This window comes from Suricata suricatta, chromosome 9 (genome assembly GCF_006229205.1).
Source record: "Suricata suricatta isolate VVHF042 chromosome 9, meerkat_22Aug2017_6uvM2_HiC, whole genome shotgun sequence".
NCBI classification, from domain to species: Eukaryota; Metazoa; Chordata; class Mammalia; order Carnivora; family Herpestidae; genus Suricata; species Suricata suricatta.
In genome coordinates, this window is record NC_043708.1 from 83051745 (window position 1) to 83077757 (window position 26013).

The 26013-nt window shown below is 35.3% G+C and overlaps 1 protein-coding gene across 5 annotated transcripts in view; it reads right to left on the bottom strand.

Moving 5' to 3' along the window:
- UBR1 (ubiquitin protein ligase E3 component n-recognin 1) overlaps nt 1-26013 on the bottom strand; it is a 128333-nt gene that overhangs the window by 57524 nt on the left and 44796 nt on the right. For 4 of the 5 annotated variants that reach the window (XM_029952758.1, XM_029952760.1, XM_029952761.1 and 1 more), the window contains exons 6-22: nt 24454-24592; nt 23437-23499; nt 23068-23191; nt 22439-22546; nt 21716-21804; nt 19215-19313; nt 18091-18248; nt 15540-15639; nt 14843-14971; nt 11686-11866; nt 8929-8990; nt 8538-8648; nt 7736-7801; nt 7372-7473; nt 5149-5212; nt 2775-2899; nt 98-150 (exon numbers count right to left, since the gene is read on the bottom strand). In XM_029952758.1, the coding sequence (XP_029808618.1) occupies nt 98-150; nt 2775-2899; nt 5149-5212; nt 7372-7473; nt 7736-7801; nt 8538-8648; nt 8929-8990; nt 11686-11866; nt 14843-14971; nt 15540-15639; nt 18091-18248; nt 19215-19313; nt 21716-21804; nt 22439-22546; nt 23068-23191; nt 23437-23499; nt 24454-24592 (1773 nt within the window). The remainder of the gene's footprint in view (nt 1-97; nt 151-2774; nt 2900-5148; nt 5213-7371; nt 7474-7735; nt 7802-8537; nt 8649-8928; nt 8991-11685; nt 11867-14842; nt 14972-15539; nt 15640-18090; nt 18249-19214; nt 19314-21715; nt 21805-22438; nt 22547-23067; nt 23192-23436; nt 23500-24453; nt 24593-26013) is intronic. The other variant, XM_029952759.1, reaches the window with a different exon arrangement.

The window sequence follows — 26013 nt, forward strand, 5'->3', positions numbered from 1 at the left end:
CACGCAAGGACTTCAGAGCTTCTACAAATAAATACCCAAAGTACAATAACAAAGATAGGTCTATTTCTCAAAATAAGCATAAATATTAAGTACTTACTTAAATGTGGCCACTTTGTTTATGACATTTTCTAAGCCAGTTTCATTATTTTCCTGTTGAAACAATATTTTTGTCAATTTTACCTTAATATAATGACTTCTCCTTCTCTTACTGTGAACTGCAATACATTTCAACAGCATTCCTGAAGTACTTTGTAAACAAAAGATCAACTTCCAGTATAAAAAAAATTAGGTCTGATACCAATTAGCTTTGTTTTGGGGAAACAATTTCTTAACAGAAATAAGACCTATAAATAAACTACTTAAGGAAGAAATTTTATCTAAATTTTCCCTCATATCCATTTATGTACACACACACACACACACACACACACACACACACACACACCCAACAGCTCAACGAACAAGAGGTTAGGGTGCCTAGCTGGCTCTGTCAGTGGAACATGTGACTCTTGATCTAAGGGGTGTGAATCTGAGCCCTGGTGTGGGTGTGGACATTACTTAAAAAAAAAAAAAAAGAACAAAACAGGGCTTTCCTTATTTATTATGTTCCTCACCCACATCATTTACACACATGTCCATGCTATACCAATACCTAAAACCAGTCATTCAAAATCAGGATAAGCACATAGTTGAGATACTAAAGCAAGCATATGGGGTTGCTTGGGTGGCTCAGTTGGTTAAGCGTCCGGCTTCGGCTCAGGTCATGATTTCACAGTTCGTGGGTTCAAGCCCCGCATTGGGCTCTGTGTTGATCCCTAACTCAGAGCCTGGAGCCTGCTTCAGATTCTGTGTCTCCCTCTCTCTCTGACCCTACCCTGCTCACACTGTCTCTCTCTGTCTCTCAAAAATAAAAAGAAAAATTTTAAAAATTAAAAAAACTAAAGCAAGCACATGGGTTCCTATAGTTTTGCAAAAATTAAGACAGTTAAGCTCCTTTTAAAACAATGCACATGGGGCGCCTGGGTGGCTCAGTCAATTAAGCATTCGATTTCAACTCAGATCATCATCTCAGTTCATGAGTTCAAGCCCTCCATCAGGCTCTGTGCTAACAGCTCAGAGCCTGGAGCCTGAATCAGATTCTGTGTCTCCCTCTCTCTGCCCCTCCCCTGCTCACACGCTGTCTCTCTCTCACTCTCAAAAATAAGTAAAAAAATGCACATGGGTGCATGTGCATGACTTGGTGGCTCTGTCAGTTAAGCATCTGGCTGTTGATTCTGGCTCGGGTCATGATCTGATTTGTGAGTTCAAGCCCTGTGTCTGGCTCTGTGCTGACAGTGCGGAGACTGCTTGGGATTCGCTCTCTCCAACGTTCCTCCTGCTCGTGCTCCCTCTTTCTCTCTCAAAATAAATAAAATAAAATAAAATAATGCACTTGGGGTAAGCAATGAAGTTAGGGTATGCCTTAAAGCATTCTTTTTGCAAAGTATGATATGTATATCACTAACGGCATTTTTTGGCAAAGTATAATATGTATATCACTAGTGAAATTGTTTTATGTTGTACATGGTTACATATTTTTAAAATTTTGAGTACTCACTTATTTTAATATGTATTAGAAAAAAAGCCCAGAATCTAAACCTACTATTTCATTGATAGAATTGCTTAGAAAGATGCCCCCAAAAATGAAAATTAATCTTAAAATGTATTATTATAAAATTGGTAGAGGGATATGCAAAAGTTATAAAGGTGATATGCCAAATAGTTAGTCTGAGAGTCAATTAACAATAAAATTGGAAAAAGGAGTACATAGGTGGCTGAATCAGGTAAGCATCCAACTTTGACTCAGGTCATGATCTCGCAGTTTGCGAGTTTGAGCCCCGAGTCAGGCTCGACAGCTCAGAGCTTCCAACCTGCTTCAGATTCTGGGTCTCCCTCTCTCTCTCTCTTTGCCCCTCCCTTGCTTGTGCTCTCTCAAAAATAAATAAACTTCAAAACAATTTAAAAAAATTTTTTTACATTTATTTATTTTTGAGAGACAGAGTGAGACAGAGTGTGAGCGGGGGAGTGGCAGAAAGAGAAGGAGATAAAGAATCTGAAGCAGGCTCCAGGCTCTGAGGAAGCATTCAGCACAGAGCCTGATGCAGGGCTTGAACCCACAAACCATGAGATCATTACCTGAGCTGAAGTCAGACACTTAACTGACTGAGCCACCCAGCTGCCCCTAAAAAATTTTTTTTAAATAAACAAACAATAAAACCGGAAAAAGATACAAATATTTTTGGGGGAAAATGATCAATAGTCAAAGCTTATCTCTATTCTACTTCTCTGAAAAACTTAGAGAGTAGGTAAGTTCAATTCTCTTTTAAGAATCATTGTTCTAATTCATAATTACGTCTCCAATTATCAGCAAATACAAAAACATAAGTATCACCTGTGCTGGTTATAAGACCACACTCTGCAAAACTCCAGTTAGAAGTAACAGAGGTACTAATGCTGGCTCACTCTGGGATAGAGAGGAAGACCTTAAGCCTGGACTGGACTACCCAGCAATCTAGAATGCTTCTCTCTAACCTTCCTATCTTCTTTCTTTCACCTGGAATCAGCTTTGCCTCATGGTCTGATGGCTTCCAAGCTTTTCCAACCTCCCTCACCATCTTCTCTCATAGGCATTGTTCCCAATAAATTCTTAAATAAATTTTATTTAAATTTGTAAATTCGTAAAACTTCAAAGTAGTTTTGTTTCCAACTCCAAAAAAGAAAAAAAAAAGACTTACATTCTCAGGTAAATTTTTGGCAATGGCACTGTGTGGCATGGGTTCAATACAAAGCAAGTGAATAATTTCTCTCATCGTGACTTCTTCTTTGGTCACATTTCCCACTCCAGGTACATAACGCTCGCCTAATACAAACAATGAAAAGAAAAAGTAAAACCATCAATTGCTTTCTATTTAAATATCTTCTACCAGGAACACTTAATACACAGAACTCTGCATTAAGTCTATAAGAGAGGGACCAAAAATTATTTGGACATGTTCCTAAATCTGCAAATCTATTTGTTAAAAGACAGGAAGAAAAATGAAGAGATCTAAAGAGCACAGGGATTCTCTTAACCTATCCACACACACATATAAACACACACACACACAGAAGTATACATATACACACTCACACATTATAAACAAGGCCTCTCAATTAAATTAGCATGTGTTTCTAATACTGGAAACAAGGCAGATGACATTGAAAGACTAGTGGGCATCAGTGAACAATAGCTTTTCTTTCAAGATCTTCAATTTTGTCTCTACTTGTTATTTAGGACAGAATACAGTGAAAACTCACAAACAAGATACTTAAAAATGTCTTTATGGGTTAAATGAGAAAACAGTAATATGTATCAGGAACAACTAGTGTTGCTAAAATGCCTACATGATCATGTTTCTATTTTCATCTCAATAAACTGCCAAATGGAGAGAGAAAATTACTAAATTAACTATGGGAACTTCACTGGTGTTGAAAGTATCTAATTCCCATTGCCTTAAGAAGGTCTATGGTATCTGGCCTTATGTCACCACTGATTTGCAATATACAAAGTCCTATGATATCTATAACAAAGTTATTATAAAGACAGGAAACTTCTGCCTAAGAGATTTGATAAATTCTATAAATTAGCTAAAGAATGACTTTTTGTGAAGTGAATTCATTTCAAACAGATCATCCCTTTTAATATTTGTAAAGCACTTTACAAGTTTCAATTTTGCCCTCTAAAAGAGTATTCCTAGAAGTTCAGTGCTAGAAGGAAGCTCAGAGATCATATAGATTACCTTCAAATTTTACAATTGAGGAATCTGAGACCCCAAAAATGTAAATGCATGCTCTTGATATTATAAATGATTCATAAAAATCAATAATTATAATACATATTATATAATATTATATAGGTTATATACAGTTATAATATAGTTACTTACACCTATATATTAATGACAATATATATTAAATGCTGAATCCTGAAAGTAATGAACTTACTATACTCAAGGATATAGCAAGTATTAACTAAAAATCATATCACATAGGAGGAAACCCCAATAAATTTATATAAACACAGTAAAAGCAAAATAATAGCAATAATAAAACAGTAAAAATATAAAATAGCTAAAATATAGTACTAGAAATTCTTCACATAGTATTCTAAGAACAAACATAAAAATTCTCAACTTTTGGGGCGCCTGGGTGGCTCAGTCGGTTGAGTGTCTGACTTCGGCTCAGGTCATGATCTCATGGTTTGTGGGTTTGAGCCCAGCGTCAGGCTCTGTGCTGACAGCTAGCTCAGAGCCTGGAGACTGCTTCAGATTCTGTATCTCCCTCTCTCTCTGACCTTCCCCTGCTAGTGCTGTCTTTCTCTGTCTCTCAAAAATAAATTAAAAACATTAAAAAAAATTTTTTAATAAAAAAATCTCAACTTTTTATAATTTAATAAAGTGTATCATCAATTTAAAAATCTTTTATCCAGTTACATCTCACTTTGCAATGAAGTTCACCACACTTTCTGCTGAGACAAAGCAACCAGTCAGTAACTATCTCTCTGAAAACAAAGAAAACGAACTCATGTTTTCAGGTTTAGCCAGGGGTAGAATCCTCATTAGGAACTAACAGTTAAAAGCATGTGTACTGCAGTAAAGTAAGAAACAATAACCAAAATGAGAGGTCAAGAACTTTTACTTAGCTGGTAAAATCAACAAAGACTATAATACAAAACATTAAAAAAAAAAGTATGGCCAATATTTGCCCAAAGTAAAAAGAATGACACAATTAAAAAAAAACTTTTTTACTTAAACCTATATTACTTTGAAATTTCATATATAAGTAAATTTTTTAGCACTCAATGTATAGGTATTTTTCATTTATATTTCTAACTGGGATAACTGTATTCCAGACAAACAAGACCAAATAATTATAAATGAGGCATTGAAAAATAAAGATATAACAGAGCTGGGCTCTTTAAAAGCTAGGTTTCTAAACACATCAATCATATTAGTCACATTAAACTCTAATATTCTATGATGTATTTGGGAGAAGAGTAAAATGATAAATTATAATTTTTATTAATGTTCTCTCTGAAAACAACTCATAAGATTAATGTTTTAATCTTACCCACAATATAAATGAGGACTTGAAGCATTTCTTCTATTAATGTATTATATTGTTTAATCAAATCCTAGTGAATCAAAAAAGAATAAATTAGTTACATAAGAACCAAAAGCCTTTATAAAACATACATTTCTGGATCAGACTCATGGTCCGTGCAGTGTAGTATTTTCCTTCAGACTACAGCAGAAAATAAGGTGAATAATTTCCTCTACTGACATCAAATTCCATAAGGTTCATAATACCTGGCATATAATAAGAACTCAATAAAAATATTATTGTTTTCATTATCATTACCACATATCCCTAAGTCAACAAACTAATTCTTATGACTTCCTTCTTCCCTGGGCTGGTGGAACAGTGGCTTCAAATAACACATACAAGTTATTGTGAGAATACTCTTCCTTAACACCCCTCTTACTTAAACAATGTATAGCAAATGAGTATAAAACAAGTATAAAAAATTTGCTGAGTATAAAACAAGACTAAAAAATTTGCTTTGTATTTAGTATCCCATTCTTTGGTCCTTTACAAGTAACTTCCAATTTGAAAGAATAAAATAACATGATTCATAAATTCAAAGTGCCTAAGGACTACTTTGTAAGTTCGTATCAAATACTGAAGCAAAGAAGATGTGACAAAACTACATAGGACAACAAATTATAAACTGTGAAAAGGGTAACGAATACAAGTGAAGAATATCCTTATTAAATAAGGAACTTTTACAAACACTGAAAAAGAGGAAAGGACTGGAAAGATAATTTACTATCAGAATTGGGGGAGAAGGCCAATAATCACGAAAACACGGTCAACCTCACTGCTAATTAAAGAATTACACTTACAAATAAAAGACCACCTTTCACCTACCACATCAAAAAGATTAAAGATACTCGTGCCAGAACAGAAACATACTGTTAAAAGAGTGTAAATCTGAGTAACTCTTCTGAGAGCATTGTGACAATATGTATTAAGAGTCTTAAAAAAGAGCATATTGTTTTCCCCAGCCTATCCTCTCTAAAAATTTATCTTAGCAAAATAATTAGCCAAGTGTTTAAACCCTGAGGTGCAGAGATGTTTATAAGACCAAAAAACTAGAAAACCTCTTCAGCAATAGGGCACCAAAGTATAATGCAACTATACAGTGTAATACTATATAGCCTTTAAAAATTATGATATTAAAAGAGTGGTGGTATATTTATTTAAAGACAAGGAAAAAAACTATCACAATATCTCATTAAGCACAGAAAGCAAATTACCAAATAGTACATACAAAATGATCTAATTTTTGTTTTAAAAACAAACAAGATGGGAATGTAAACTCGTACAGCTGCTCTGGAAAACAGTATGAAGGTTCCTCAAAAAATTAAAAATAGAACTACCCTACGACCCAGCAATTGCATTACTAGGTATTTATCCAAGAGATACAGGTATGCTGTTTTGAAGGGGCACATGCACCCCAATGTTTATAAGCAGCAATATCAACAATAGCCAAAGTATGGAAAGAGCCCAAATGTCCATCGATGGATGAATGGATAAAGAAGATGTGGTATACACACACACACACACACACACACACACTCTCTCTCTCTCTCTCTCTCTCTGGACTATTACCTTGCAATGAAAAAGAATGAAATCTTGCCATTTATAACTATGTGGATAGAACTAGAAGGTATTATGCTAAGGGAAATTAGAGAAAGACAAACATCATATGACTTCACTCATATGAGGACTTTAAAATACAAAAGAGATGAATGTAAGGGAAGGGAAACAAAATAATATAAAAATGGGGAGGGGGACAAAACATAAGAGACTGTTAAATATGGAGAATAAACAGAGGGGTTACTGGAGGAGTTGTGGGAGGGGAATGGGCTAAATGGGTAAGGGTCATTAACGAGTCTACTCCTGAAATCATTGCTGCATTATATACTAACTAACTTGGATGGAAATTTAAAAAAATTAAAGAACAAAGAACAAAAAACAAGACACCAAACCTTAGAAATTGATCATTTCTAGGAGGCAGTCTTTCATGTGATTTTTCTTCTCTTTTTCATTAATCTAAACATTCTAAATTTTTATAGAGTAAAAAGTACATATGTTCATATGTAGATGTGTATGCATATATGTGTGATTTTTGGAAATACACATAAATAAAAATGCTAAATATGATTAAAATTGTTAACAAAAATATTTCCTTTGGAATTAATTCACATGTCAGTTTCTGTTGCTTACCTGGTCTTTTGTGGATATAGTCTTGTTAAAAGCATCAGCAAGTTCATACCTCTGAAGTACCAGTAACAAGAACCTATTGGGATCCATTAAAGAAGCACCAATCTGTGGGAGAAATGCAGCATGACAGTTCCATGTGTATTAAATGAAGAAACATTTGTCTCCAGTAGGACTGTCAGAAATAGTATAAAGTAAGTCGGCAAAAGATAATGTAGTAATCCCTTCCATTTTTTTATGACACCATATTCAGTTTTAACAGTGAGAAAATTTCAAGTAAATAAAGCTAAAAGTAATTATAGTATCTTCTCATTACAAGGGATTGCAAGAAGGTTAAGACATAAATATCCAATGTAATTTCAATAGGTACCTGAAGCATAATGATATCTTTATCATACATTTCTTCTCGGCACTTAACATCTTGGTAGTAAAACACCTGTAAAATAAAAGATAGAAGAGAAGTGACAAGAATTCTTTATTCAAAACAGAATTCAAAAACAAAACTTTATTTCAAACAGAATTCTCAACAAAAACTATTCCCAAAACGTTCTCTAAACTAAAAACTCCAAGAACTCCTTAGGTGGCAAAAACTAAGCTGTAAATCTATGAATCACTTTAAAGGATTTGTGAGATTTTAATGTAAGGAAATATGGCATGATATACGGCACTTCTGAGTTTAAAATGCTGTATAGTATTTCTCAACATGTGCAAGAAAATAATTTATTTCCTCTGAGTTAAAAATCTCCACTTCAATAAAAGTAAATTGGTTCCTACAATCAATCATAACACCATTTTTCTTTCAAGTGGTATCTTTACAAGTCCAGTTTCCCCACCTTTTAGGGAAAGCATTTCTCTTTATTTGCTCTAGAACAGAGGAAAAATTGTTAAAGTGACCTTCCATTAAGAAAGGTGATGGGAAGAGTATAGGTCTCCAGGTAAGGAAATCTTCATAGAAGACCTATGTTAATGGGCAGGTTTCTACTGGCTATCACCTAATCTATCCACTCAATAGGAGAAATATCTAAATGGTTACTAAAACTTGTATTTCTGAGTGCATATAAGAAAACAGAAAGCAAATAGAAAAATTCAGAGACACAAGGTTAAATTATATACAAGAAAAACAATCAGGAAATGAACACATTCATGAATGTGAATATCAGGCCTTGCCATACCTGGCTAATGAGAGAGAGCCCATTTCTTCGCCACATTTCAGCAACAACCTGGGCAACCAATACCAGACATCGCAAAGGGTATTCCACTAGTACCTCTACTTGAAAGTCCTCCTGAAAGAGATGAACAATTTCATTATTTTTCAGAGGGCTTGGATGTGTCTCAAAGTTATGACACTATACATTCTTCAGTTTTCTCCTGTGTAAAATGGATGGGATTGAATGAGGTAACTCCAAGCTCTGATGATTTAATATCAATGTACTTACATAGAAACACAAAATTACTAAATGGGAATTATCCAGGTAGGTTTCAAAATTTTTCTTCCCTCTCATCCACCAAGAGGTGTTCAGAAATAGAATATTAAGTAAATCAACCCTTAATATAGTCACTTACAAAAGGAACAAATTCATGTAGTCTTGAAACAGCACCCAGCCTGCTTAAACGCACATGAAGACCTAAAAGTTAAAAACAAGAGGAAGAAAAATGAAAAAACAATAAACCCAATTAATTTATCACCTCATTAACGCCTCAAATTCAGAAGTTTATGAGATTTAAATATATATTAGCTGAGTTTAGAAATGTAAACTTTTGACTTCTGATTTTAAAATATAGTATTATTAATGTATTTAAATCCTATATTGTGCAAGGTATGCTTACATGTTATATAAAAATACTATGCTGCCTCTCAAGACATCCTTATTCTGCTCTTAACTAAGCATCAAAAGAAATGAAAACTAATTTAATTATTCTTTTTATAAAAATAGAGGTGACATAAAATCTCATAATTATACCATGTGCAAAGACTAAAAATGAATCAAAAACCTAAATATAGGAGCTAAAACTGTTAAACTCTTAGAAGAAAACATAGGGAAAAGACTTCATGACATTGCATTTGACAATAATTTCAAAGGATACCATCAACAGAGTGAAAAGGCACCCCAAAGAACGGAAGAAAATATTTGCACACCATATGTTTGATATCTAGTTAATATCCCGAACATATAGAAAACTCCAACAACTCAACAACAAAAAATATGATTAAAAAATAGACCAAGGACTTGAATAGATGTTTCTCCAAAGAAGGTATAAACATGACCAGCAAGCACAGGAGAAGATGCTCAATAATCACTAATTATTGGGGAAATGCAAATCAAAACCACAATGAACTGGGGTGCCTGGGTGGCTCAGTTGGTTAAGCATCTGACTCTTGGCTTTGGTTCAGGTCATGATCTCACGGTTCATGGGTTCTAGCCCTGCATCAGGATCTGTGCTGACTGTGTGGAGCCTGCTTGGGATTCTCTCTCTCTGTCCCTCCACGGTTTGTGCTCTCTCTCAAAATAAATAAATGAACTTAAAAAAAAAAAAAAACTACCACTTCACTCATTAGGATGGCTATTAAAAACACACAGGTATATATACAATGGACTATTACTGGGCAATCAAAAAGAATGGAATCTAGCCATCTGCAACTATGTGGATGGAACTAGAAGGTATTATGCTAAGCAAAATTAGTCAGTCAGAGAAAGACAAATATCACATGACTTCACTCATATGAGGACTTTAAGATACAAAACAGATGAACATAAGGGAAGGGAAGCAAAAATAATATAAAATCAGGGAGGGAGACAAAACGTAAGAGACTCTTAAATATGGAGAACAAACAGAGAGTTACTGGAGGCGTTGTGGGAAGGGGGATGGGCTAAATGAGTACGGGGCGTTAAGGAGTCTACTCCTAAAATCAGTGTTGCATTATATGCTAACTAACATGGGTGGAAATTTAAAAAATAAATTAAAAACAAAACCATACAGGAAGTGTTGGTGACAATGTGGAAAAAATGGAACCCTGGTACACTATTGGTAAGAATGTAAAATGGTGCAGTTGCTATGAAAAAGAGTTTGGTAGATCCTCAAAAAATTAAAACATAAAATTATTTTATGAACCAGCAATTCTACTTAAGGTACATACACCAAAGAATTGAAAATAAGGACTCAAACAGATACCTGTACACTCATATTCACAGCAACATTATTCATAACAGCCAAAAGGTAGAAGGAACCCAAGCATCCATTTGTGGGTGAATGGATAAACAAAAGGTGGTATATACATACTGTGGAGTATTCAGCCTTAAATAGGAAGGATATTTTGACACATGCTACAATACTGATAAATTAAGGATACTGCACTAAGTGAAATAAGTCAGTTATAGAGGATATGTATATGATTTCAATTACATGAGGTACCTAGAGGGGTCAAGTCACAGAGGTGGGAAGTAGAATGGTGACTGCCATAGACTGCAGGGAGTAGGGATTGATGAGTTATGCTGAACAGGTACAGAATTTCAGTTTGGGAAGATGAACCATTCTGTAGACAGACGGTGGTGATAATTGCAGAGCAATATGAAGGTACTTAATGCCTTTGCACTAGACATTTAAATGGCTAAAATGATAAACTTTGTTATATGTATACTTACCACAATTAAAAATATAAACATAGGGGCATCTGGTTAACTCAGTGGGTGGAGCATGCAACTGGATCTCAGGGTTGTGAGTTCAAGGAAGCATGGAGCTTCCTTACTTCCTAACTAACCAGATAGAAAGCTGCTATCAACATTCTTTAAAAATAAATAAATACATACATACACTTACATAAAGTTGTTTAAAAAGAAAACCTGACAGGACTAATTTACATGGAAATGCAAATCAAAGAATGATTAAAGAGAATCTAAGATTTCTTTCTTTTAGTGGTGAAAGGAACAATGACACAGATAACACACCTGGTGTAATCTCACAGAGAAGAGGGTTAAAAACCAGTAACAATGTGTGTTAACTACATGTCAATGAAAAAAAATCAAAAGCCAGAAACGAGATTTTACTATATTTAAATATGGGTGGGAATGAGTTACCAAGTTAGTCCTACAGTGTATATTAAAAGGATCAATTAGTGGACCCAGATAACAAAAGGCCCAGGTAAACAAGCATTCTGAGATCCATGTTCTGGAGACAGCTCTTTGCAGGACAGTGACAGCTCTTAACTGCGGTGTGTGATCTGAGTATGTTTGTACATACTGAGTACAGAACAAAACCAGAAATAGTTCTACTATTCTGAATATTGAAAAAACAAAGCTAATAGATGCAAAACAAAACACTCACCAGCAAGAGTCCTGGAGAGTGGTAGATGTATGCTTACAAGATCTTCAGATACTCTGTACGACTTAGTTTCCAGAGTATGACCCCACAATTGCACTACTGTCTTGCTACTAGATATAAAACTCGTACTGCACCGCATCACAGCTTTGTGACATTCTTTATAAGCCACCAGTAAGAGTTCTTCCTAAAAGGAAATTAAAAATGTTCATAGATTAACAAGTTATCTACTTTACCACACCTTTCAATAAATATTTAGTAAATATAAGCACAAAATTGTTCCATGTATACCAAGGTTACTGCCATAGGATCTGCAAACTAGTTGGAAATATGAGAGAGAGACAGACAGACAGACAGACACAGTAACACATACACATATACAATCAAAGTAAAACATTTTAAGTACTATGTAAATTATACAAACGGATTACCCTAAGAGGGAGGAAAAGAATTACAAACAAATGGGAAGACATATTTGTGAAAGCAGTTTTGAGTGGGGTCTAAAAGAATATCAGAATTTATGGGGAAAAGATGAGGTAACAGTGGTATAATAAGCAGAGATATAGAGTAAAAAGAGAAAAAAGGGGTAGTACAACTCCTGTGCAGGCAGTGTAGAGGAAGAAAAACTAGATAAATCAAAGGATATATGGATGAAATTAATGAGCAGCTGGAAATATGCCTTGCCATCAATATGGGAATATACTGATTGTGTCTGAGTATAACAATGTCCACACGGTGCTTCAAGAATTAATGGGTGTCAATAAAAATGACAGATTGGACAGAGTAATGTTAGGAAATAAGGGAATCAACAGGAAGATTACTTTGAAGTCTAAGTATAAGGTGATAAGGGTCCTAAGTAGGGTGAGGGCAGTCAAGGAAAAAGAGAATGAACCCATAGGAAATAAGTTAGGATTATAAAATAAATTTAGGCTAATGAAAACTCAAATCAGGGAGAGAGGAGTCAAAACTCACTTTTCAAGACAGTGTTTTCACACTGATTGTATCCTAAAAAAGGAATTCTATGGTCCAATAAATTTTGGGAATATTCCACTTAGAAATTAGCACATTGAATAATTAAAGGTTTGAGGAGTGCCTGAGTAGCTCAGTCAGTTAGGCATCTGACTTCAGCTCAGGTCATGATCTCGCAGTTCACAAGTCTAAGCCCCATGTTGGGCTCTGTGCTGACAGCTCAGAGCCTGGAGCCTGCTTCAGATTCTGTCTCCCTCTCGCCCCTCCCCTGCTAGTGCTCGTAATCTCTCTCTCTCTCAAAAATAAATAAAAACATTAAAAAACTTCTTTTTAAAATAAAGAGTTTGAAGAAGTCACTGGCATTAGAAAGAAAAGTCCTACTTGATTTTGTTCAACGTAATATTTTTCAATCTTATGTGAACATATAATGTTTTCCCCTGAAAACTGTAAACATTTAACACAGAGAATGCAGTGGCTCTGAGATTTTCTGTGTGGATGAATGTATGAATCACAGTGTCACTGTCTATAGCCACACGACCCTAAATGTGCCTGATCTCATCTGAATCATAGTGTCATTAACTGAACACAGGAAGTCAAGAAGGGAAAACGTTAACTTGAAAGAGAAATGATGACAAACCAATTTAATATATTTTGAACTGGAAATGTAAGTGTAAGATCTAAGCAGGAATGTCTAGCACACAAACAATTGATACTATAGCATGGGAGACTCATGTCTACAGTTTTAAATCATGTGGTAGAAAAAGAAAGACCTGTAAGAAAGAGAATATCCGAAATGTATCATTGAGCAGGCAGAAGGAAGTAGGGGGACAAAAGGCTATCAATGATTGAAATGTTGAATCAGTCACAGAAGTATTAGAATAATGTAGGTTTGTAAAAATCAGACAGAAATCTCCAAAAAGATTAGATATTCAAGAGAATGCAATGCTACAGACATTTTCAGGAAAATGGGGACTTAGAAAAGATGCTCTGAATTTGGTTACTATATAGATGCTGTGAAAGTTTTTCAAAAACTAGTACCACCCAATTCGTAAGGGTAGAAGCCAGACCCTAAAGAAATTTCAGAAGCTAGAGAGACAACAGCAAATGTAGATGACTTCAGAAAGTTTGGCAAATGTCAAGATGAACAATACATACTCTAATATCATCCTCAATAATTATGCATGCTTTCCATAAAGGTGAGGTTGCCAAAAAAATATGGGCTCTGGCTAGTTGCTGGATGGTATTTCCTGTCCTTATTGTTCCACAAAGCCATAGTGCTAGATTAAATCCTATCATGTCTGTATAAATGCCATTCTGAACCTGTGACCAACTGCTGGTGGGGAAGCAGAAGAGGGAGCTCAAAGTTCACAGAGTTTATTTATTTTTGAGAGAGAAAACATAGGTGAGGGGAGAGGAAGATAGAGGGGAATAGACACAGGATCAAGGCGGGCTCTATGCTGTCAGCAGTGAATGCAGTGTGGGGCTCGAACTCACGAACTGTGAGATCATGACCTGAGCAGAAGTTGGATGCTCAACTGAGTCACCCAGGCACTCCTGTTGTATTTTCAAATCCTAGTATTCCGAGAGATAAATGAAACTACCATGGAGCACATTTTATTTTTTATTATTTTTTGTAATAGTTTATTGTCAAATTGGTTTCCATATAACACCCAGTGCTTCTCCCCACAAGTGCCCCCCCCCTCCATGACCATCACCCTCCCCCTTCAGAATAGTCTCTCATGATTTGTGTCCCTCTCTCTCCCCAACTCACTTTCCCCCTTCCCCTCCCTGTGGACCTCTGTTAGGGTAAATATAAAAAAATTGGATTTCCTTCCTAAATTTAATAAGACAAATTCAAATATACAACTACTTAAATAATAACATTTTATGGCAAAGAAGTTGCTACATAAAACCTTACTACTGATAATTGTTAGACCACTTAACACCCACTGATCCTGGGGCACGTGGATAGCTTAGTCAATTGAGAGTCTAAGTCTTGATTTTGACTCTGATTATGATCTCAGGGTCATGAGATCAAGCCCCATGTTGGTCTCTATGCTGAGTGTGGAGCCTACTTAAGATTTTCCATCTCTCCATCTCTCTCTCTCTCTCTGCCCTTCTTCCCAGCTCACGTGCTCCTTAAGAAAAAAAAAAAAGAGGGAGGGCACTGATCCTACTAATAAATTTTACTTACATCACAAGCACACCACTCTTGGAACATGAGTAAAATATTCTTCAATTGCATCTGTATAGCAATGGCAGCCTCCCAGTCAGGATCTACTTCTATGTGTTGCCCAACCTGTCTTCTGATTTCTTCCATTCCCTGTAAGGAAAGAATTATTATACATACACACATACACTCTCTCTTCCTTTCTCTCTCTTTATGTATATTTATATGTTTGCCCCTTTTCTTCACTCTGTCAAAATATGAAACTATCAGAATTTATAATCATAGATGCACAGCTTTATGACATGGCTATTCTACAAGGTCAGAATACATGGGTTCAAATCCCAGCTCTGTCACTTTCTAGCTGTGTGACCCTGGTCAAATTATTTCTAGACTTCAATTCCCTTATATGTAAAATGAAGATAATAATAGAAGCTACTTCATAAGATGGCTATGATGCTCAGAAGAGATAATGCATGTAAAGTGCTTACTGCTATATCACCTATCAATAAGTATTACCAGTAATAGCAGTCATTAACTGAAGTATACAGTATTACGCCTACTAATATCTATCAAAGCAGTATCAGTAAGGCAGTGTTTAAATTTTACTTCTACTTTGCTAGATATAGTCTTCCTCAAATAACAACCACAATTTGCTTAAAAGAAACAAAAAATGGGGCTAGATTTTTAATATTTATTTTACTAATGAAGAGAACTATCATACCTGCATACAGGTAAGAATCTTCAAAAAAGACCGAAAGCCTTCAAGGAACTGCATTCTTAATCTTTCTGTCCATACTGTAGGCTTGCTGATCAGGATATACCTACCATTTTAAAAGACAAAGAAATATTTCACTTTCCCATTCTGAGATAATTTTAAGATTTAAGATAATTTTAAGATTTAAGGCTATAGACAATGTTGACTCATCAAAACTATGGATTCTGATTTCTTAAAATAACTAGAAGCTCTGGGCAGAGTTAGAATTATATAGCAAAATGTGAAGGCTCCAGAGAGGCATATGTCAAAGCTAAGCCTGACTTCTCCTCAGAAGTTGGTTTGCTTAAGTGAACCTAGAAGCAACCTAGCCTGTCACACCTGGACAGCCATGATACAGATTTTCTAGGAGCTCAAAATGCGTTATTTTCCCCTTCTCCTTGTCATTATAGATTTCTTAAGTAAGGATGCTAAGAAAGAAGTTGTAATAAATATCAGAAGAGTGGGAAAACTTTAAAGTTAACTTTCAAACCAGCGACCCTGAAGTTTTAACATACAGTTAAGTATCTAGGGGTGTGTTGACTCTAAATTATTCATTGTAGAGAATAACTATAGTCAGAAATCTATAAACAAAATAAAATGTGATAAGTCAATAAGGTCATTATGCATCACTTACCTGGATAAAAAGCATAACTCAGCTACAAGAATATTTCACAGTAATGAGAACCACAGTAAAGAGACTTTACCTGACAGTAGAAGAAGGAATGATGAATACATTGACTTAACACTGATAACTTTAAGTACTATCATTTGGAATTTTTGTGTATTTTTCGCATGTTTTGCATACATGAATTTATGCATAATTTGTGAAGCCACACTGGTAAATGATGACTCACTACTGAATTCATCTATCATCTCTGTACTGAAGTTGTGATGATATAACAATTTGCTGAACTTTAGAGAAAGATACATGATCGTATTTAAAAACTGAAGAATTTGAAAAAATCTAGAAACTTTTTCTTGGTAATATTAAGGATCCAAAGCATAATTCTAGAAATCTCTCAAATGTATTTTTAAGCAGACTATTTCTAGGTTGTTTGGAAGTTATGTTTTCACCTCTCTGTGTGCTAAATGATCACTAAAAGTAGACAAAATTAGGGGTGCCTGGGTGGCTCAGTTGGTTAAGCTCAAGTCATAATCTCATGATTCTTGAGATCAAGCGCCGCACAGGCCTCTGCACTGACAGCACAGAGCCTTCTTGAGATTCTCCTTTTTTGTCTTTCTCTGTCCCTCTCCCACTTATGCTCTCTCTCAAAATAAATAAATAAACTTAAAAAATAAAAACATTGGGGTGTCTGGGTGGCTCAGTCAGTTAAGCGTCCAACTTCGGCTCAGGTCATGATCTCACGGTTAGTGGGTTTGAGCCCCGCGTCAGGCTCTGTGCTGACAGCTAACTCAGCCTGGAGCCTGCTTCAGATTCTGTATCTCCCTCTCTCTCTGACCCTCCCCTGCTCGCGCTCTCTCTGTCTCTCAAAAATAAATTAAAAACATTAAAAAAATAAAGATAAAAAATAAAATAAACATTAAAACATTTAAAAAAAAATAAAAACATTTTAAAAAAGCAGACAAAATTAGAATGATTTTCTCCCCCAGAGATTAGAAATAATTAATCATATATACCTTGGAGCTCTTTATTTTAAACAATAAACTAAATGAAATACATTTTAATATATTCTTAAAAGAATTTTTTAATAGATTTTTTCTTCAAGTTTATTTTGAGAGAGAGAGAGCGCGCACAAGTACAAGTCTGAGCTGGGGAGAAGGAGATAGGGAGAGAGAATCCCAGGCAGGCTCCTTTGTCAACACAGAGCCCAATACGGGGCTCAATCTCACAAATTGAGATCATGACCTGAGCTGAAATCAAGAGCTGTGTACCCTTAACCAACTGAGCTTCCCAAGCACCCCAAGAAAAGAATTTTTGGAGCTTATGATTTATTGAATACTTGAAATATCAGAACTCATAATATTCACCAATTCTAAAATAAATGGACACTTATTTCCTTTTAAGTCCAATGATTTCAAATGTGATGTTATGTGATTTTAACTTTAGTTTAAAAGGGAACTCTAGCCTCCTCAGCAAAAAAAAAAAAAAGAGAAAGAGAGAGAGACAGTATAAATAACTTGTTTGCATGTATGAAAGGAGTTAAAGAGAAACTCACAGCAACAAGATTATTCGAAAACTATGCACAAAGAGACTACAGAAGAGGGACAGAACCAAAGTGCATGAATGAAAATGAGCGGAAGACAGGGTAATTACAATGGAGATTCATTGAGTGACCCCAAGAGACCCTAAGTTCCCATAACAGGCCCCTCTTCAATATTTTCTTTATTAGCCTGGTTTTAATTCTATAAGAAGCCTTCACTTAATTATTTACATGACACATTAACAGTTCTCTGTACTTGCCATAATTATAAGGAGAATTCTAGATAACCAAAAGGAACAGAATACAAAAGCACATTGACTAGTAGGTACACCCATCTTTTGACTTGACCAACTTACTTTAGATCACATATTACTGCATATACTCTTCTCAATTTTTCCTGGCTATAGCCCTGGAAGTTGAATTTATTGTTCCTGTCCAAGTATTCAGGCAAAACTTCTAGCAGAGTTTCAGTAATGACAGAGATAACATTCTGTTCTTCAATAAGATGTCGAGCCTGCAAATATTTCAGGAATACTGTCTTTATAATCAACTCATGATAGAATGGACTTAATTTACTCACTCATTTGGTCAATAAGTCATTTTAACTAAAGGTTTACTGGACATCAAACATAATCCTTAGTCTCACAGAACAGCTATTTCTGAGAAGTTATTTTCTAAAGGTAAAAATTCCTTATGCCCCAGTAACTAGAAAACACTTTTGACATTCCAACTCCATCATACAGGATGTCTACATAAATGTTACTGTCAATAATCACCTGAGGAGCAAAGCAGAACAAACACAGATACACATCATGACTTCTATCATATTACTATCCATTTCCACACCTCCCAGTCACTCCCAATCTACTGTCTCCTCTCCATCCTCTTCTCTGGCCTTTGAAATGGGAACGTAAGAATTGTTAACAAAACCATCCAGAAGAAACAGGAAAAGAAAGGGTACATACACACACACACACACACAGCAAAAGTCTCCACTTTCTTCCCAGGCCTAAAGAGCACTATATTAGCATTTATCTCATGAAAATGTTTGACAGTCATACTTTCCCCTCTGGCTTTGTTTTATCTCCATCAATCTGCCCTTCCCCCCCAACAATAACTAAAGAACAAAAGAAAAGCAAAAAAAAAAATAGTTTGGTTATGAAAAGGCACTCTTCTTAAGTTAGCCTGGAAGCCTGGAATCTGAGAAACCAGCTCTGGACTTCACTCTCAGGGATCAGGACTTTTGGACAACAGTCATGCTGTCTGTCACTCCCACTCCACAAACCACCTTGTCCTCAGGTCCCACTAAAGTACATTGACATGCAGGTATTAAAGAAGCATCATTTAATCTTCCAAATGAAATTAGCCCAATATGTAGATATTTTGACATTGTATTAATTTGATTCGATACTAAGCAAAGTTCTTATAAAGCAAAACAGGTTTTACTTGGAAAGACTGCAAAGAAATGATGAATACACACCAGAGTAGGAGCAGTCAGCACCTGAACTGAAAGTGCAGTTACTGAGATACTTCTGTCATGATCGTCACTAATATACTCCTTCTGCAGCTGTTTATAATACTGAAAGATATAATGAGTGGAGAACCAATTCTAAATTGTTGAAAACTTCTAAAATCCAAATTTTAAGAGATGCTACAGATCTGCTTCTAGGTATATGTGTATTATAATTCCCATTTCTTTTTTGTTTTTCTAGTTTTTTTTAAGTTATCTCTATACCCAACATGGGGCTTGAACTTCTAACCCCAAGATCAAGAGTTGCATATTCTATTGACTAAGCCCGTCAAGTGCCCATATAATTCCTATTTCTTAAAGAAAAGACAATACAGTGAATGAAAATATGTTAGAAAAATAACAAACAGGGGATCCTGGGCGGCTCCCAGTTAAGTATCTGACTTCAGCTCAGGTCATGATATTGTGGTCCATGAGGTTAAGCCCCACGTCGGGCTCTGTGCTGACAGCTTAGAGCGTGGAGCCTGCTATGGATTCTCTGTCTCCCTCTCTCTGCCCCTCCCCTGCTCGTGCTCTCTCTTTCTCAAAAATAAATAAACATTGAGGTGCCTGGGTGGCTCTGACTTCAGCTGGGGTCATGACCTCACAGTTTTTAGGTTAGAGCCCCACATCAGGCTCTGTGCTGGCAGCTAGGAGCCTGGAGCCTGCTTCGGATTCTGTGTCTCCCTCTCCATCTGCCTCTCCCCCACTCATGCTCTGTCTCTCTCAAAAATAAACATTAAAAAAATAAAATAAAATAAACATTTAAAAAGTTAAAATAATTTTTAATATAAAAAAATGAAAAAAAGAAAAATAACAAAGACCAAACATGAAACTAGCAGAGCTGGAAGTGTGAAATATAAAATGTATAAAAAGACAAAACCCAATACACACACACATGTTAAAAATAATCACAGAAAACTGCAGTGGTACAGTGTATCCTTTCTCAAAACAGAGTCTGGGACAATCTTTAGCAGATTCTATCTCAATGGTATAGGGCAGAGGCAATATTCAAAGTATTTAAAAACTGATATGACCTAGTAAACCAATCAATCAGATTCAAACAAGCTTCAGCAAAATGGATGCCAACTGCAAATAACTTCTTAACTATACAAGCTGAAAATCAACCCTAATATACTGGGAAAACAAAAATAATAATACATCTAGTAATGTATTAAGCATAGTGTTAGGTCCTTGAACTACATATTTAATTTTATCCACTAGAATTTCTACTGTAACTGTGGTCAAAAAATATATATATATTTAAGTAGGAAGAACTGCTTTTATATAAAAAGAATTTCATTTCAGGTCACATATATGGTCCAAAATTCTCTCTCTTAAGAGTTTTAGAAGAAGAAAGAGAGTTAAGGGGCACCTAGGTGGCTCAGTCGGTTAAGCATCCAACTTTGGCTCCGGTCATGATCTCACAGTTTATGGGTTTGAACCCCGCATCAGGCTCTATCCTGACAATTCAGAACCTGGAGTTTGCTTCAGATTCTGTCTCCCTCTCTCTGCTCCTCCCCCATTCTTGCTCTGTCTCTCTCTCTCTCAAAAATAAATAAAAGTTAAAAAAATAAGAGTTAATAGCTTGATTTGTTATCATCTTTCCAAATGTCTCAGTTACTTTAACAATCTACTTCTACAATCCAGAGAGTGCAGGTCTCTTGACCCACAGTATCATTTGCCCCTTCAACCGTCATTATTTCACTCTCTGCTTCTGGTTCCATCCTGGATCCTACCTTTTAAGTTTTATAGAACTGCCCACAACCCAAAATCAGAAGAAACCAACAAGTATTCACTGGATACTTTTTAAAAAAATGTTTTATTTATTATTACTTTTTTAAAGTAGGTTCCATGCCCAATGTGGGACTTGAATTCACAACCCTGAGATCAAGAGTCACACACTCTACTAACTGAGCCAGCCAGGCACCCCTTGGATACCTTTGTATAAGGCAAACTGAACCTTGCAATGTAACTTGAGAGAAAGACCCCTTTGCCCAAAAATACATAAATAAAACAACGTAAGGGACATACAATAGATTAAGAAAACAATATTAAAAGCTGTAAGCTTATCTTTATGTTTTAGCCTCATTAAGTATAACACTTGCCCATTCAATTCCTCCCTTCCTTTAACATGCATATCTGTTCCTTTTCAACACTGTGCCTTTCATCTAGTCACTTCTTGTTATAATTTTACTTGTTATAAGACAGACAAATGATCGGTAAGAATAAATGCATGTGTGAATGTGGTAACCTCCGAATGCACTGTCCAGGCAAATAATAAGTCTTTTTCTACCTATCTCTTTTTCTAGACCACTGCCCCCATACTATCAAATGTGAAAACAAAAGAACTTTTGACAAATATATCACAAAATTAAATTCTTAATTCAAAAATATCCCTTTGTTACTACAACTTGCTTTCCAAAATGGCTTTCTTTTTCTATTATTGATACGTATTTATAAAGACCAATTACCTTCACAAATTCCATAGCAAAGAATTTTTTGTATTCCATCTCCATAAAAAAACTGCTGAAGATCAATTCGTGAAGTATCTTACGGGCACCTACAGATAATTTTTGGGGGAATGGAAGAGAATCACCAAGGCAAAAAAACAAAACAAAACAAAACAAAAAAACCATGCCAGCTATGAGATGTGGCAGAATATTATTAAAAAATTAACATACTAATAGACCTGATGGACTCAAATATGACTAGCATTTATTACATTAATACTTAATACTTAAAATACATACATATATGCCTTTCCCTCTCATTTTGCCCCTCCACTTTACCTTACTTCATTCTACCTCATCCAAGCTTTTTCCATTCCTTTTTATTAGATTTCACTCAAAATTACTCTCACTGTCTTCCCTTCTCTAACCCCTTTAGCCTTTTTCTCACCTTTTACATTTTGTTCTACCTTTGGATAGTAAAAATAAAAATGAACTTAGTGTTAATAATGGCACTATTACATGAATATGTACACTTAACTCTACTGGCCCTGACTAAACGAAAAGGCACTATAATTAAAAGGCAATATCCCCAGGTTTTAATACAGAAGAATACATACTGATTTGGTTAACTTTCCTTTAAAGTATAATATCACTCAAGATCACTGATTTAATAAACATAAAAGACTATAGCTCTACTCTAAGGTCATGCTTCATGGCAAGCAGAATAAGCATAGATCTACCTACCTTTATAAAGCTTTGCATCCCAAAGCATTAACCTGCTTATGAGACAAGGATTCTCAGAGCCAGGTTCTTCTCTAAGGCATGCTTGGCAAAAGATCTGTCTAAAGTCACCTATAAACAAGAGAAGTCAGATAACTTTTATTCTCACAATATTTCTCCCACAAGTACAGTTCCTATCATAACGTGAAAAAACATTTACTTTCCCACAGTTTAATATCAAGAATTCTAGCAATAGAAAAGAATCAAAAGCTTTATAAAATATTAGTTATGGCACTTGAAAAGCAATTCTTAAAATTAATCAAAATGTATAAACCAAAAATGTTTTTTTATTTTATACTCAATGACATTTTTAAAGTTTATTTATTTATTTTGAGAGAGAGAGATAGAAGAAGCAGGAGAGGGGAAGTGGGAGAGACAGAGGATCCGAAGCCACCAGGCTCTGTGCCGACAGCAGAGAGCACGATGTAGGGCTCAAACCCCCGAACTGCAAGATGATGACCTGAGCCAAAGTAGGACACTTAAATGACTGAGCCACCCAGGCACCCCAGTATACTCAATGACATTTTAAACTTTGGGACTATTTCAAAAACCAGTAGTTTATGAGAAATAAGAAAAGCAGGTGATATGCTTACTCGAATAGCTCATAATTTTGTTCATCCAGGAACCAAGACGCAAAGCAAATTTCTGGTGAGCCATAACCTCAGAGTGTAGTACTTCTACGTGAAGTGGATGTTGAGAGACATTTTCTGAATGACTCTACAATAAAAAGAATATTAAAAAAACAAACAAAAAACTAGTTATAAAATTTTTGTTGTTTTAACTAAGTAATCTATTTAAAAAAAAATTTGTAACACTCAAGCTTCAAATCTCTAGGCCTAAATGGCCCAATTCTATTTTTACTTAGGATATCAAACCATTTCAACAATGTAATTGTTTTACTTTGGCTCTTGTAATGTGAATTCCTCTTAAAATTTTCTTTCAGCCCCAATTCAGTAAATTACCTTTATATCTTCCTTTGCTTCCTGGCAAGCAGCAAAAGCACCTGCTTTGACAGCCCGACGACCCTGATTATAGACAAACATGAGAATTCAGTAATAGAATGACAACCCCAATCAATAAGTAATATATAGCCCAAAGGCCTAATGAGCTCTGAATTATTAATCATGTGCCAACTGTCTAAAAGTTGTAAGATGGGCAATACCTGGATGATAAGCCTAAATGCTTAACACATTTATGAAGCTTCAGAAGTTTTGATACTGCTCATAGAGAATATACCTTAGGATGTGGGATGTTCTCCTTGGCAATAATGTCAGTTCTTTACTTATTATAGTGTATTCCGTTCCTATCCAAGAATACTTAGGTTCTCACTAAACTCCTGCTATATGCTTTAAATATGTTTCATGAATAAACTTACAAGTTCCTGAATATGTGTTCCATGCCACACTTGTGATTCACCAGTGGGTTACAGGAGTGACCAGGATATTGATTCAAGCCCTAAGATCACTACACTTACTAAAGCCACACTGCGTCTTCCACTATATTACACTCCTCTCAAGGACAGGGATTACATTAATAATACTTTTTTACTTGGAAAGGCATTTTACTTTGGAAAGATATTTTTAAAAAGCAGAACCACAGAATCAGTATTATGCTAAAAATAGTTGTAATAATGTTAAAAATGTCAAAATTCATACATTTATTCATGCACTCCATAAATTACAAAATGCGATTTCAATAATTTATAGAAATGGACTAAAGCTGACATTCTTAACTATTTTTTGCCAAAATATTCAGTAACTTTCTAATTATTTAGAATAAAAGAAGAAAGCTAATAGTTAACTACAATTATGATACACAGAAAAATCAAATTTTAACCAATTTACGTAGGATATAAGGAATAAAGGAAGAGGATGACTGTCCCTAATACAATACTAAAGAGTACCTGGTAAGGGTTCAGTCAACACCTGACTCCCAGGAAGCTGACTTAAGAGAGCATGATTCAAATGAAGCTCACGAACCTCTTTGTCTATGGCAGTGGTGTGCAACTGGGCCTCTGCAAGCTCACAGTCCAGAGCCCTTTGTAAACTGTATATGACATGGTCATATGAATGGTGTTCATCATTGAAAAGGACACAGTAGTATCTTTCGTTTTTCTCCCTGTTTAGAAAAAAAGATATATTCAGATGCTGAAATAAAGGAAAATGTAAAAAATAGCCTTAAGTAATATATAACATCTGTACCAAAGCACCACTATGCAGTTTATATAGTTTCTTGTGTATGGGGAAAGTACCACTGTAATAACTGACTCAGGAGATTATTTCAAGCGGTACAGTGCCACAAAAATTTTAAAACCTTGATAAAAGCACTACTGTCTCTATTTTTTCAATTACTTACAGGTATGAATGATTACTTTTACTTTAGTAGGAGTATGTCTTTAATATTACTCTTAATTCTTGCTAATCTCCTACTGTGGCAGAGGGAGACAGCCGTGGGCTCAGGACCTTCAAGTAAGCAATGATATATAGTAAATAACTAACACTTATTTTTTATTGAATTTATTTTTACTTTTACCTTATATTTAATTAATTCATTTTTTAAAGTTTATTTTTATTTATTTTGAGGGGTAGTGCACAGAGAGAGGGAGAGAGAGAATCCCAAGCAGGCTCCCTGCTGTAAGCATGCTAACAAGACCTGAGCTGAAATCAAGAGTTGGACGTTTAATTGACTTAGCTACCCAGGCGCCCCACCTTCTATTTATTTTAAGTGATACTGGTTTTATAGAACATCTAACAACATGTTAACAAAAAAAAAAAAGGTTTATAGATTTAAAGTACTAGCACTACCATTTGACTAAGGTACCTTAGGCTGCTTAAGCTTTTAATCTTGCTGAGATGACAGTGCCTCTTCCATCTTTAAGAAGACTATTAATAGGGAAGTCTGGGTGGCTCAGTCAGTTAAGCATCAGACTCCTGGTTTCAGGTCAGGACATGATCTCACAGTTTCATGAGTTCAAGCCCCGAATCTGGGTCTCCACTGGCAGTGTGGAGCCTGCTTGGGATTCTTTCTCTCTCTCTTTCTCTCTCTCTCTCTCTCTCCCTGCCCCTCCCCTGCTCATGCTGTCTCTGTCTCTCTCAAAATAAATTATAAGAAAAAAAATTTAAAAGAGTAAAACAACCCATTTGAAACAACATGGATGGAACTAGAATGTATTATGCTGAGCGAAATAAGTCAGAGAAAGACAAATACCATATAATATCACTCATGGAATTTAAGAAGAAAAAAATCAATGAACATGGGGGAAGGGAAGGAAAAATAAGATAAAAACAGAGAGAGGCAAACCATAAGAAACTCTTATATAGAACTGAGGGTTGCTGGAGGGCTAAAGGGTAGGGGGGATAGGCTAAGTGGGTCATGGGCATTAAGGAGAGCACTGGTGGGATGAGCACTGGGTATAAGTGATGAATCACTAAATTCTACTCCTGAAACCATTATTACACTATATGTTAACTAACCTGGATTTAAATTTTAAAAAATAAAACTAAAAAACAGACACATTGCTACTCAAAAAAAGAAAAATC